Source organism: Balaenoptera acutorostrata, chromosome 19 (genome assembly GCF_949987535.1).
Source record: "Balaenoptera acutorostrata chromosome 19, mBalAcu1.1, whole genome shotgun sequence".
Taxonomy (NCBI): domain Eukaryota; kingdom Metazoa; phylum Chordata; class Mammalia; order Artiodactyla; family Balaenopteridae; genus Balaenoptera; species Balaenoptera acutorostrata.
This window is the reverse complement of record NC_080082.1, coordinates 52,557,339-52,571,679: the sequence shown is the minus strand read 5'-3', so window position 1 is coordinate 52,571,679 and position 14,341 is coordinate 52,557,339. Positions and strand designations below refer to the sequence as shown.

Below are 14,341 nucleotides of genomic sequence, written 5' to 3'. Positions count from 1 at the left end.
GCATATTCGGTTTGTCACCATTCAACAACCTAAACACTTATGATTTGACTCCTTTTTGTACTTCAATTTAAAAATGTGTCAAAAAAATATGTCAAGCATGACACATTTAGGTAAGCAAAAACAAGCATGCATACTCAGAAGTCTGTATTTCTATGAGCATGTGTCTATGTACTTAAAAGCACAGCCAACAGATCAGATGAAACCCAACCATGTATGATATTGGTCACCCCTGCCTAACAGGGACAGTGGGATGGGGAGGGGGCTCCCCAAGGGTTAACTTCCATCTGCAATGTTTTTATACTAAGATAAGAGTCTTTAAGATTATGTGAGGACTTCCCTGGTGGCACAGTGGTTAAGAATCCGCCTGCCAATGCAGGGGACACAGGTTCAATCCCTGGTCCAGGAAGATCCCACATGCCGCGGAGCAACTAAGCCCGTGCGCCACAACTACTGATCCTGCGCTCTAGAGCCCACAAGCTACAACTACTGAGCCCGCGTGCCACAGCTACTGAAGCCCACGCTCCTAGAGCCCGTGCTCCGCAACAAGAGAAGCCAGCACAATGAGAAGCCCGCACACCGCAACGAAGAGTAGCCCCCTCTCGCCGCAACTAGAGAAAGCCCATGCGCAGCAATGAAGACCCCAACACAGCCAAAAAAAAAAAGTTTGTGTGAGAATTAAATGAGTTAATATATTAAGAGCCCTTAGAACAGTGTGTGGTATACAGTAGGTGCTACATAAGGTTTTCTTACAATAAAAGGAATAAAGTGAAAATGTTTTCTGGGGTATAAATGGTATTATTAAAACTAAGCTAGAAATAAAAGAAACATAAGAAGAAATATACAAAATATTGTCTTGTGACTTTCCAATCAAACTGCTGTGCATTATTATACATGACTATGTCCTCATAGAAATATAGACTTTTCTTTTGAGTGTGTTTACATAAATGTGTCATATTAGGCATACTTTTTTTTAAAAACTGCTCTTATTGAAGCTTGACAGTGACAGAACAGAGAATCACGGGTCTGGAGACTGAAAGATGCGGGAGATAGAGAGAGCCCGCTGGGTGATTGGGGGTGGGGGCCGGCAGCACCGGAAACCTCAGCTTGAAGGGATCCCCATGTGGGGGGAGGAGGGACCTTTGGTCTCTCCCCAGCCTCTTCCTTCCCCCTGGCCTGGGGCTGGGTGGGGAGGGGCAGTTCCTCTTTCCTTCCCAAGCACCGAGGAGGCCCCAGCTCCCTAGGGGCTAAGAAGCTGGAGCATTGGTGAGGGGGGAGGAGCTGAGCCACACTCTTAAAAGACCCCTTCCCCTCAAGGAAGCATGAACAGGAAAGACAGCAAGAGGTGAGGGAACCCTTCTCCAAGAGACCAGGAGCGCCCTAAGCCCCTGGGTCTCGCTTGGGCTGCATGGGAAGTCTGGGGAGCTTCTAACGAGGGGCATAGGGTGTCGGGCTACTCTCGGGGCAGCAGCAGGAGCTGGGGGCGCCAGGTGGAAAGATGATTCAGGGAGTCCAGAGCCGGCTCAGGCTGGGGCTGTTTGCTTGGGCGTCTGTGTCTTATCCTTGCTCTTCTGGAATTTGAGCTGCTCTGATCCCATTCTCCCCGTGCCCTTCACGCCCCCATCCTAATTCTGTAGGCTGGGTGTCTCTGTCCTCCCTGGGGTCTTCTTGGCTGCCCCCAGAACTGGAAACTCCAGACTCCTGCAGGGCCCTGCCCCAGGGGAGGGGAGTGTGACGCAGGGCAAGGCGGCTCCCCGGCCTCTTAAGCAACTCCTGGCTGCTCCAGACGCTGCAGGGGGCAGAGAGTCCGAAGGTAAGGGCCTAGCAGCTGGCTATGCCAGCAGGTTCTGGAATCGGCTTCCTATCACCTGCCCTCCTGTCCTCACAGGGACCGTGGTGGCTGGGTCCATAGCCTAGGCAGCTTCTTCTGCCTCCCCCAGCATGTCTTTGATAGGCAAAGGGTCCCCTCCCTATAATCTCCAGGAGTTTAATGGTGGAGACCTGGTTGCCTCATTTTCTGGCTGTGTGACCTTAGGTAAGTCACTTACCCTCTCTGTGCCTCAGTTTCTTGTGTCAATAGAATAATCATAGTCCCTCCTCGGAGGGACGCATGAGTCCTCGGTGGTACAGTCTAGACCTGTGGTTCTCAAGCTTGGGCACACATCAGGACCACCTGGAGGGCTTCTAAAACACAGGCTGCTGGGCCCACCTTCAAGGTGTCTGATTCTGTAGGTCTGGGGTGGGGCCTAAGAATTTGTATTTCTCTCAAGTTCCCAGGTGATGCTGTTGAGATTGGTTGGGGACCATGCTTTGGGAACCCCTAAACTAGATAGATGCTCAACCCTCTGCCCGGTACACATTCAGTGCTCAGTAATGCCAGCTGTTACTCGGCAACATTCAATACTGATTACCGAGCCTTTATGATGCACCAGGGACATGGCAGTGCCTTTGTTACGGGGGTCTCCCGATTTCTGGTTTCACCCCCATTCCCCATGCCTTGCTTCTAGTTTGCTCCATCACATTCTCTCTCTGCATCTCATATTTAACTTTCTCACCTCTGGCCACTAAAGAGCCTAAGCAAACTAAATCCCTTATTTAGCACTTTTGAAGAGCAAGGCATTGAATGTTCATAATAAATTCTTGGGGAAGGTCCAAAGACGACTCTCATTTTTCATATGAGGAAACTGAGGTCCAAAGAAATTATGTGATTAACACAAAGTCTCACAGCCAGCATAAATTCCTCCAACCCAGTTTTGTCTGACTCTTGTGGAAGCCAAGGCCTTCTGCCTGGATTCTGCTCCCTCCTTCCTCCACCATCCCTGTGTCTCCATTACCCTCTTTCCCCAACTGGAACAAGAGCCTTGGGGAGGCACAGGGCAGAGTGAGGGTTATTTTTAAACTTTCCTTGAAGCTGCCTCAGCCCCTGGGACCGCGCCCAGCTCTAAAGGGCTCTGGTGAGGCTACTTTGCACCTATATCTTCTCTCCAGGCTCCAAATCTAGGGACCCAGGCTTGCAGCTAAGACTCCAGTCCCACCGAAAGGCTGGCTTGGGGGAGGGGTGTGTCACCTTAGTGGCGGTCAAGGTGGGGGAGGAGGGAGAGATGGAATCTCAGGGGTCTGCTTCTCTCATGAGGGCTGGGGGGAGGAGGGGGTGGGTGTTGGAAAGCAAAGGGGAATTCTGAGGAGTGTCCCTGAAGTCAGAACCTCCCATGATTCCCCCTGGGGAGCACAAGAATAATTCTGGGGTCTTCTCCTATGAGTCCCTGGGAGGTCAGGAGTAACCCGTCTGCCAACAGGAAGTCTCTCCCATGATGCCTTGGGACCATACAGTCAAGGGGAATTGGGGGACAATGCCTGGAGGAAAGAGTTCTTATGATTCCTGGAGTGTCCTTAGTAGTCCTGGGGGTCTTCTCCCATGATTCACTGGGGGCGGGGGTTCAGGGTAGTCCTAGGGTTTTCCCCCCTGATCCCCTGAAGAGGACAGGCGTGACCCTTGGAGTTTACCTGTAGGAGAAGGCTTCCATGATCTGGACTACTCCTGGGGTTTTCTCCTATGGAAGCACGGTAGGTCAGGACTAATGCTAGGACCTTGCCTTTAGGATGCCTTGGGGCTTTGGGGTCAAGAAGAATTCTGGGGGTCTGCCTCAAGGAAGGGGCTCCCATGATTCCCCAGGGAATGTGTCCACAGGAAGTCCCACCAGGAATGCCCGGGGAAGACAGGGGGACGGGGCCGGCCCCGACAGGCCCGCCGCCACAAGACGTGCCCCAGCCCCCGGGAAATCAGCAAGGTCATGGCTTCCATGGCTCTGGGCATGCTGAATGAGGGCGGCTGCAGCGAAGATGACCTGCTGGAGAAATGCATTCAGTCTTTCGGTGAGTGTCCCCTCCCTGGCCAGCCTCCCCAGTCCTGAGGTTGGGCCAAGCACCCACCTCTCTCTGGGCTCAACTTGAGGGGTATAAAATAGAAGCAGGAGTACGTGGAATGAATCTCAATCACTACAGTAGGAATAAGAGAGACACCTACCTGCGTTTCTTTTTCCTGAGCTGCGGGGGGAGGAGGTCTGATGCTATTTCCATCTTCAGTATGACTTGCCAGACACGATGCTGGTCCATGCACAGTACAGACAAGGAAACTGGAGCGCAAGGAGGCCAGGTTGTTTGCCCAAGTTCATACATGGAGTCACTGGTAGAGCTGGGGTTTGAACCAGGCTGTCCAACCGGCTCTGGAAGCTGTGCAGTCCATTGCCCAGGGGCCATTCTGACACAGTGTCCCCTTCTCCTGCCTTCAGACTCGGCTGGCAGCCTGCGCCGTGGGGACCACATTCTCAACATGGTACTTGCCATGCACAGCTGGGTGCTGCCTTCTGCCCACCTTGCTGCCCGTCTGCTGACCTTATATCCTCCCGGGGCCATGAGCAGTGGGTGGAGGGCGGAGGGCAGAGATGAGAGAGCCTGGTGGGGACGGGGTGAGCAGGCAGGTCTGAGATGCTGGATAACAGAGCCTTGACCGGAACTTAAGTACCAGGAGGCCACAGGGAGCACACAGGAGCTGAGGAGGCTACAGATCTGTCACCTGGTCAGGTAAGCCTGGGCCAAGACCTACACTCCCATGACCCAATATCCTCACCCTACTGCCCCCCCCCCAAAAAAAAACACTTCCCAGAGACTACCCATCCTGCTCCTGCAAATCCCACTCTGAGAATCCCCTGGCTTGGTCCCTAAAACCTCCCAGTTCTCTTCCTTTGAACCCTCACCTCTTAGAGACCCCTGACCAGATCCTATGGACCCTCTCCCAGCTGGTACCCCAAGACGTCCAGCTCAGATTCCTAAAACCCCGACCTCCCATATACCCCAGCCTAGTTTCTAAGACCCCCTCACTCTGTTCCCCCAAAATCTCACCCCTAGAGGCCCCCAACCTAGTTCCTGAGACCCATCCCCACTACCCTGCTTCCTAGCCATCCCACTTCCAAGAGATTCCCCAGTCTATCTGCCATAGATCCCTCAGCCTGTGTTAAGAGGCCCCCAGTCCTACTCCCAGAGATCCTCCCAGCCTGGTGTCTCTCTGAACCCTGGCCTTCCAGAGACCCCCTGCACACATTTAGAGACGCCCCCAAGCCCAGCACCTAGAGATCCCTCAGCCCAAGAGACCCCTTTCAGAGACCTGCCTCACCCCCAGCCTCACTCCACCATCTCTAAACCACCCTCAGGTACTGGCTGACCCAACACCCTGAGACAGTGCATCAGGAGCCCCAGTTAGAAGAGGTTATAGGTCGCTTCTGGGCCACTGTGGAACAGGAGGGTAACGCAACCCAGCGGAGCCTGGGAGACTCTGCCAACCTGTGAGTCAGTCCCTTCCCCTTCCCTCCCACCCCCACTCTGCCTTCTCCCTCCACACTCCCACACCCTCCACCCCAGCTCCTCCCCCTGCCTCTCTTTGCCCCCAGGCTGAGCCCCGGTGGCCCTGGCCCCCCTCCCCCCATAAGCAGCCCAGGCCTGGGCAAAAAGCGCAAAGTGTCCTTGCTTTTCGACCACCTGGAGACTGAGGAGCTGGCAGAGCACCTCACTTACCTGGAGTTCCGGTCCTTCCAGGCTATCACGGTAAGGACACCCCTCCTCCCAGCTGGGGAGGGCTTGGGGTGGGGTGAGGCCTGGCTGGGGCCAGGCAGGACTGAGAGGACCCAAACTGTCAAACTTGGGGGCTAGAGGGTCCAGGAAAATGAGTTAAGCTGGCTGAGCACAGAGCCCCCGGTTCAAATCCCATCAGCCCCTTCCTACCTGTGTAACTTTGAACTAGTTTCTCAACCTCTCTGGGACTCAGCTTTCTCATGTGTAAAAAGGAGGTCATAATATTTCATTGGCTGGTTGGGGAAATTAATATGTCCATTTAAAAATGCTCGTCACAGTGCCTGGCACCTAGTCAGTGTTCAAAATATTTTATTAATTGTTCATTTATTTGAGAAGCATTTAAATTCACTGTGCCTCAGCCCATTACCTGTAAAGGGGGGACTTAGTTCCTGCCTCAAAAGATCAGCGCCTGGTCCAGAGTAAATGCTATATAGTTGAACCATTTGAAATTGCCATATTTTGACATATTTTACCTACCCAAATGGTAATTTCAAATGCTTCAACCTATATATGTGTTTAGCTATTGCCATCTTGCCATCATCGTTTTGAGGGTACTTGGGGATCTGGTTCCTTAATGGGAAAATTTCCTGATTGTACACATACACACACACACAGTGCAGTGGATGTGGGTATGTAATGTTGACTCCTTGAGCAGAACAAATAGAAGTTAGTTTCGTTTCCTCTTCACCACCCTTCCTTTTGCTGACTATATACCAGTCAGGTATACAGTTAAGAGCAATAGACTGGGTTCCCACCCTGACTCGGGCCTGTGTGACCCTGGGCAAATTGCTTAGCCTCTCTGTGCCTCAATGACCTCATCTCTAAAATGGGAATAATATAGTATTCACTTCATAGACTTGCTGTGAGGCTATGAGGAAGGGCTCAGAATAGTATCCAACTTTCTTTAAACATTTCTCCTCAGATGGGAGAGGGCCATGGTGACCTCAGACACATGTGATGGCTGAGCTAGGACATCAGAGGTCGTGACTGCTTGGGGATGGCGTGTGAGGGGCAGGGCCTGAGCGCGAGGGCCCACCCTGACACCCACCTCACCCCCAGCCCCAGGACCTGCGGGGCTACGTTTTGCAGGGCTCCGTGCGGGGCTGTCCGGCCCTGGAGGGATCCGTAGGTCTCAGCAACAGCGTGTCCCGCTGGGTGCAGGTCATGGTGCTGAGCCGTCCCGGGCCTGCACAGCGCGGGCAGGTGCTGGACAAGTTCATCCACGTGGCACAGGTGAGGTCCGCCCCGCCGCTCTGCCCACTTTCTGAGCACCTGCCCCGCGGGGCTCCCGGACGGTGACGTCACCATCTCGTGGCCCCTCCCGAATGCATCACGCCCCACCCTGGCCGCGTCCCCGCGGCCTCAGTCCTGTCGTTCTAACCCGGGACTGTGACGGCACTTCTTCCCTGGCCTTGATTTCACCACGTCCAACCCGCCCTGGCCCCACTCCTTGGTCCCAGACGTGGCAGTTGACGACGTTCCTCCTGACCCCGTCTCACAAGCCCAATGCCCGAATATTCTATCCGCAGGGCAATGAAAGAGGAGACTCTTTCTTGCCCGCACCTTTGCGTCATCCCTACCCCGGTCCCTAGGCCCCAGCTGTCCCTTTAGGACAGTGACAGCATCCGTCCCCATCACTTCAGGTCTCCCTTGGCCCGCCCTTTCTCTTCACCTTCCCCCCTTTCCCTTCCCCCCTCCCCCTTTTCCCCTCTCCTTTCCCCCCTCCCCCTTCTCCCTCCCCCTTCCCCCTCCTTTCCAGCTCTGTTCCCTCCCTTCTGGAGAAAAGGGAAGCCCTCCTTCCCCCAGCGTGGCCACGCCCCTTTGCGTACTTCCTCGCAGACCACGCCCTGCCTCTGGCGTCTTCCATCTCCTTGCTTCCCCTGTCCGGCCCGACAGACCAGGGTGTTCCGGCATCTACATGGGGTCTCCCCGGTCTGAGCGTCTTCCATTCCTCCCAGGCCCCACCTTCTTCCCCAGCAACCTCCGCTCTTCAAACCTGAGAAAGGAGAGGGCTGACCCCACACCTGTCTCTCATATCTACCTGACCCCTCTGTATCACTCTGGACGATTTCACCTCTGCCCAGCTCCCAACTCCTGCCCAGAACCCAGGCCTTCTGGTCTCCCCTCACCTGGTTGACTCCCAGTGCAGAGGCCGCCTAGTTGTCTGACACCCTAACATCTGTCTGAATCCTCCACACCTGGCTGACACAGACCTGTTGAGTCCCCAAACCCATCCAACACCCCATACTTGCCTGACTCCCCCCACTTTTTTTTTTTTTTTTTTTTGGCCATACCACGTGGCATGCGGGATAATAGTTGTCCCACCAGAGCTCCAGCTCATGTCCCGGCAGTGGAAGTACACGCTGAGTCCTAACCACTGGACTGCCAGGGAAGTCCCTGACTCCCCCCACTTTTATCTGACCTCACATTAGTCTATCATCTGCCAGACCACACACATCTGTGTGTGATGCCCACATACCTGCTTGTGGCCCACTCCTGCCTGATACATCTCACCTATCTGATGCCTGCAGTGGCCCATCCCCACACATGCCTGACACCCCAACTCAGTGGGGATGCTGTCATTTGAACCCCCAATTTGCCTGTCCTCCATGTGGTACCCACCACTTCTGCATCACCCTCCCTTCCTAGAGGCTCCTCCAGATGCAGAATTTCAACACGCTGATGGCAGTCACTGGGGGCCTGTGTCATAGCGCCATCTCCAGACTCAAGGACTCCTACACCCACCTGAGCCCTGACAGCACCAAGGTGAAGTCCCACTGCCCTCCCCAAAGTTCCAGTGGTCAATTATCCTGAACCCACACACTTTTCCCCAGCCCCCTCCATCCCTTCCCAGGGGCCCTGGAGCCACCCAGAGACCTTTTGCTCCTCCAAATCCGACAGACCCCCAGGCTTTGTCCTCTGTCATTCTTCCTCCCTCCTCATCCATGGTGCTGACCTCTCTCTACTGTGTGTCTGGTCCTGAGCAGGACTGGAGGGAGACAGATAAGAGATGCTAGCAGAGAACTGGCAGTCCAGGTGGGGAGTGAAATGATGCCCCCAGGGATGCCAACATTTGGGCCACCCGTGGGAGGAGCACGGGTTGGGGGTGTCCTGAAAGTGTCTAAGGAGAGTGAATCATTCATGAGTCTGGTGTGTGGCTGAGGTCAGGATGTGGCAGGATATTGGGCTGGAGATGCCGGGGCAGGGGCGGGGGGAGATCCTGTTGAGCCTTTTGCAAGCTCAACTAAGGTGTCTGGGCTTTATCTAGAGGGCAGTGGGGAGCTAGGAAGCGTTTGGGAATGCTGAGAGCACCCATGATCAGATTTGGGTTTTTGAAAAATCACTCTAGCCTGGGGAATGGGAGATAGTGGGGCCTTTCTGAGATGGGGGCCCAAGTGGAAGAGCAGTCTGGGGAGATGCTGAAGCCAATGTGGGACATGGAGGGGCTTGGGGAGAGGTCCAAAATGCCATTGGGCCCCTGGGGGGGTCCAGAGCCACCCAGGACGCTGCTAGGTACTCCCCTTCAAGGAGCTAGGGGAACAGAACTGGCCTCCCCGATTACATGCCGCTCCCCCCCCAAAAAAAACATGCCCCTCCCACACAGGCCCTGCTGGAGCTGACTAAGCTCCTTGCTGCCCACAACAACTACGCCTGTTACCGCCGCACCTGGGCTGGCTGCACCGGCTTCCGGCTGCCTGTACTGGGTGTGCATCTCAAGGATCTGGTGTCCCTGCATGAAGCCCAGCCTGACAGGTTGCCTGACGGCCGCCTGCACCTACCCAAGCTCAACAGCCTCTACCTGCGGCTGCAGGAGCTGGCAACCCTCCAGAGGCAACACCCCCCCTGCAACGCCAATGAGGACCTACTGCATCTGCTCACGGTGAGCTGCCCTGAGCTGCCCAGGCTGAGCTCCCAGAGGCTGCACCTGCGGGGTACTGAGATTTAGGGTCTTGGGTGGGTGAGGGTCAGGATAGAACAGTAGAATAGCGCTGGAATGCATGGGCTTTGAAGCCAGAGCTTCTAGGGTGTTTTTGTTTTTGTTTTTTTCTGTGTGGTCTTGGGCAAGTCACTTAACCCCTCAGCCTCAGTTTCCTTAACTACAAAATGGGAATACGAATAGGACCTACTTCAGAGAGTGGTTGAAAAGAATCAGTAATATAATTCATATAATTCACATAAAGTACTTAAAATAGTATCTGGAACACAGTGAGCTCTATACAAGCAATGCACTTTTCCCCCAGTTCCCCCAGCAACTCAAGTATCCATTGATCTGAGCTCCAGAATTGCTTTGGGCTTTTGCACTCCTGAACTCCAAGGTTCTGAGCTTCTCATGCCACTAGTCCAAAATTCCAAGTTTTATCATATCCAGGAATCTAAGCAAAAAGCTAATAACAGTTATTGACCACTTATTATGTGCCAGGCACCATATTAAACAGTCCCCAGAGAGCACTTCATTCCATCCTCACAACCCTACGAGGAGGGGATCCTTATTGTGTCCATTCTACAGACTGAGAAACTGAGACCCACAGAGGTGAGGTCACTTGCCCCCTGTCCCACAGCAGGCCAGCTTCAGAACATATATTAACTATCACACTATGTCCTAAGACTGCAAGTGTGCGATTCTGGCTATATTTTATTTTACATAGATGGATAGATAGGTAGATAGATGATAGATAGATAGATAATAGAGATAGAGAGGTAGATATATATATATTTCATTCTAAAGAGCTATAAATTGAGAGAGACTGGGATTCTGAGGACCAGGTAGTCTAAGACTGAAAAGCTGACTTTCAGATCCTAGGACAGGACCACCTGCAAATTGAAAATGTGGGGCTCCTTGTTTGAAATTATTAAGAATTTCAAGATGGTGACAGCAGGGCATTAAATGAAGTGGAGGCCCCTCTAAGTGTGGGGCCTGCCTGTGAAGCTGGTCCTGCCTTAGGATGACTGGTGCCTAAGCTGCTCTGCTCTGCTGACTCTAAGAGGCCATCAGCCCAAATATTTATTGAGCACCTGCTGTGAGCCATGCACTACTTTAGACAGTTAGGCTCACAGCAGTGTGCAACATCAGAAAAAAATTGCTGTCTTGTGGGGCTGACTTCCTAGTGGGGGAGATAGCCAGTGAAAAAAGTAAATAAGTAAATCATATGCTCTTTTAGATAATAAGTGCTATAGAGAAAATTAAAGCAGAAACAGGCATGGAAAGTGACAGGGGTTTGCAATTTTAAATAGGATCAAAAGAGCCTCAATGACAAGATGGTGTTTCTGGTCTAGGGGACCAGCGGTGTGCAGAGCGAAGGGAGGCTCAGTGGGAGCGGGGACCATGGGGGTCCCAGGGAAGAGGGGCTTTGGAAAGAGGAGGAGATTGGGGGTCCAGGCAGGCATGGGCTGTAGGTAGGAGGATAGAGACAAGGAGGGTCCGTAACGCCCTGCCTATCCTCCAGCTTTCCCTGGATCTCTTCCACACGGAGGACGAGATCTATGAGCTTTCTTACGCCCGGGAGCCCCGCTGTCCCAAGAGTCTGGTGAGACCCCAGCCCTGACCTCTGACCTCCAGCCCAAGCCTCTGCAATGACTAACTGTGACCCTCTGTCCCTGCCCCAGCCACCCTCCCCCTTCAAGGTGCCCCTGGTGGTGGAGTGGGCCCCTGGCGTGACGCCCAAGCCCGACAGGGTCACGCTGGGTCGGCATGTGGAGCAGCTGGTGGAGGTGAGGAGGAGCCTTGGGCGGGAGGAGGGATCTAAGCCCGTGGGGCCCCTGACTCGGCCTTACTCTCCCCTTCCCATGCTCCTCCGAAGTCTGTGTTCAAGAACTATGACCCTGAAGGCCGAGGCACCATCTCTCAGGAGGACTTTGAGCGACTCTCAGGCAACTTCCCCTTCGCCTGCCGCGGGCTTCACCCACCCCCCCGCCAGGGGTAGGTGCTCCCGACTCCTGGGTTCCCTTAAGACGAGGACCTGGGGTATCCAGGACTCCTGGGTCTGGGAGAAAGGGGCCAGTCCTGCTGAAGCGCAGTCTCTCCCCCAGGAGTGGCTCCTTCAGCCGAGAGGAGCTGACAGGGTACCTGCTCCAGGCCAGCGCCATCTGCTCCAAGCTGGGCCTGGCCTTCCTGCACACCTTCCAGGAGGTCACCTTCCGCAAGCCCACCTTCTGTGGCAGCTGCAGTGGCTTCGTGAGCACTCCGCCCGCTGTCACCCTGAGGGACCCCTGGAGCGCCCTAACTCCTCACAGCCTGGGCTGGAAAAGCCAGCCCTGCCCTGGAGCGCTCACATTCCCCAAGCCCCGGATAATCCCCAAATTCCAGAAGATCCTCTAGCCTCAAATAATCCCCATATTTCACAGCAACCCTAAACAATGGATATTCCCTACATCTTGGATAATTCTGAAGTCTAGAGAATGCTCGATTCCCAGACAATCCCCATCCTGGATAATTGCCAAACCCTGGAGAATCTACAAACACGAGTAGATTATCTCCAAGCAGAATCAATCTCCAAGTCTCTAGACCCCAGATAATTCAAACCCTGGATAATTTCCAAATTCAGGGTATCCTCAAACTCTGTATAATGGACAAATCTCTCAATCTCAAACCAAGAGCAATTCACAAACCTTGGATTACTTTCCAAATTTACTTTTTCATTCATAAATATATACTGGGCACCTGCTGTGTGTGCCAGGCACAGTTATAGGCTCTGGGTGGGTGGGAGCACAGGAGGAAACAGAACAGACACAATCCCTGCCCATAGAATTTATGCTTTATTAATTCCAAATTTTGTCCAATTCTCATATCACAGATGACTTTCCAAACCTGAGATAACCTCCTAATTCCTTTAGTCTCCCAGATCCCACATAAGCCTCTAGCCTTGAAAACTTCCAAAACCTGAATTGTTTCCTCCAGACAGACCCCAGCCCCACCCCAATCACAGCCCTCCTTCCCCTAGCCTAGGTAACCTATTCTGCTTTCTCTTCCCAGCTTTGGGGTGTCACCAAGCAAGGCTACCGCTGTCGGGGTGAGCGGGGCATGGGTAGGGGGAGGGAATCCAGGACCCGCGGGCTGGAAGAATAGAGGACACAGACTGGGCCTCTGGCACTAACCTCTGAATTTCCCCCAGACTGTGGGCTGTGTTGCCACAAACACTGCAGAGACCAAGTGAAGGTGGAGTGTAAGAAGAGGCCAGGGGCCAAGGGCGACGTGAGCCCCCCAGAAGCCCCTGTCCCACCCACACCAGTTCCCCATGCCGGCTGTGGTAAGACCCAGGGTGTAGCAGTCCTGGGAAGGGGGCCTGGTGGATGGATGGAGATTAACTCCAAGGTCATGAGGTCTTTCCTACCGTACCCACATCCCTCCCATCCACACGCCCATGAACAGGCTCTGAGGACAATCTCTCCTACACGCTATCCCTGGAACCTGAGACCGGGTGGCACGTTTGCCATGCTTGGACCCAGACAGAGCCCTCACATCCCTCCTGGGAACCAGAGACGGTGAGGAGGAGCTGCCCGTACCCACAACTGGATACAGGGAGACCAGCCTATTTGCCTGGGGGAACCCAGACAGATTTGGGGAAGCATAGGAAAGTTAAAATATGCAAAAGTCCTCAATTGCTTGGGTAGGAGGGCATAGATAGTGGTTAATTTTTAATGTTAATAGAAAAATAGAAATTATAGTATGTTGTAGGGAGGGAAAGGGGTAACCACTAGTAGAAAAGAAAAGGGAGTTTAGGAAGAAAAAAAGAAAGACAACTATAAGATGGCTAGAATAAGGCCAAATATATCAGACACTAATAGTGGAATAAATGCCACGATTCAAAAGTGGGGACTCTCAGATTGAGCTAAAAGAAAATCCAGAGGGGACATTCATCCATCCACTTTAACAAGTCTGGGTGAGGCTCTCCCCCTGCAGTGAACCATCCCCTGGACATCGTACACTCCCCACGTCACCCAGTGTCTTCCTCCTTCCAGGTCCCTCTGCCAGCGACGGCCCCATCATCCACCCATTCCTCCGAGCTGAGTTCCTAGACGTTGCCTTGGTCTGCTCTCTCCCCACTCCCTCCACCAGAGTCAGTCTCGAGTCCTGTTATTCAGCCTCCAGGCCTCCAGCAGAACCCCCAAAGGCATCGCCTCCTTCCCATCCACACTGCCTTTGTTGAAGCATCCGTCGTCTCTTACTCCGAAAGAAAGTTACTTTCTTCTTTTGCATCAGAGTGGCTATTAATCGTACTCCCTTTTCTTGCATTTAATATCTGTGCAGCTCTGTGTTGGATGCATTTAGACCTAGGTATCATCTCGCCACCTCCTTAAATCTCCATTTTACAGATGAGGAAACAGGCTCAGTGAAGTTAAACTGTTCACCCAAGGTGGCAGAACTCCTAAGTGCTGGAGACAGGACTCACACCCAGGTTTGCCTGCCTCTAAAATGGAAGCTACTGACCAATATGCTACACTGATGTCAGCATGGGTCAGGAGGGGGACGGTACAGGGTGGGTAAAGTTCCAAACTCTGGAGTTCCAGAGATGGGACAGAAGGCCAGAGAAAGGGTGGAACAGGGAGGGAGCCTGTGAACAACTGAGTCCAATCACATCCCTCCTCTACTCAGAGCCCTCCCATGGCTTCATCTCACTCAGGGGAAAAGCCGGAGTTCTCACTGTGGCCCACCCCGCATGATCTGCCCCCATCACCTCTCTGACCTCCCCTCCCACCACTCACCCCCTCACTCATCCTGCTT

The 14,341-nt window shown here is 53.5% G+C and overlaps 1 protein-coding gene across 1 annotated transcript; it reads left to right on the top strand.

Moving 5' to 3' along the window:
* Nucleotides 1-1,319: 1,319 nt before the first annotated feature.
* Nucleotides 1,320-13,721, top strand: RASGRP4 (RAS guanyl releasing protein 4). The gene is made up of 17 exons (XM_057534397.1): nt 1,320-1,342; nt 3,686-3,870; nt 4,287-4,405; nt 4,517-4,578; nt 5,205-5,336; nt 5,442-5,595; nt 6,682-6,855; nt 8,272-8,388; nt 9,227-9,502; nt 11,067-11,147; nt 11,227-11,331; nt 11,421-11,539; nt 11,650-11,794; nt 12,593-12,629; nt 12,732-12,866; nt 12,989-13,101; nt 13,579-13,721. The coding sequence occupies exons 1-17, from the start codon at nt 1,320-1,322 to the stop codon at nt 13,633-13,635; spliced, it is 2,034 nt and encodes a 677-aa protein (XP_057390380.1). The 3' UTR covers nt 13,636-13,721.
* The last annotated feature ends 620 nt before the right edge of the window (nt 13,722-14,341 follow it).

Bases quoted from the DNA above. Each gene is read 5' to 3' on its own strand.
- RASGRP4 (XM_057534397.1), top strand. From the start codon at position 1,320: ATGAACAGGAAAGACAGCAAGAG. The intron at 5,596-6,681 runs GTAAGGACACCC...CCTCACCCCCAG, and splicing joins GGTCCTTCCAGGCTATCACG to CCCCAGGACCTGCGGGGCTA. The intron at 9,503-11,066 runs GTGAGCTGCCCT...CCTATCCTCCAG, and splicing joins ACCTACTGCATCTGCTCACG to CTTTCCCTGGATCTCTTCCA.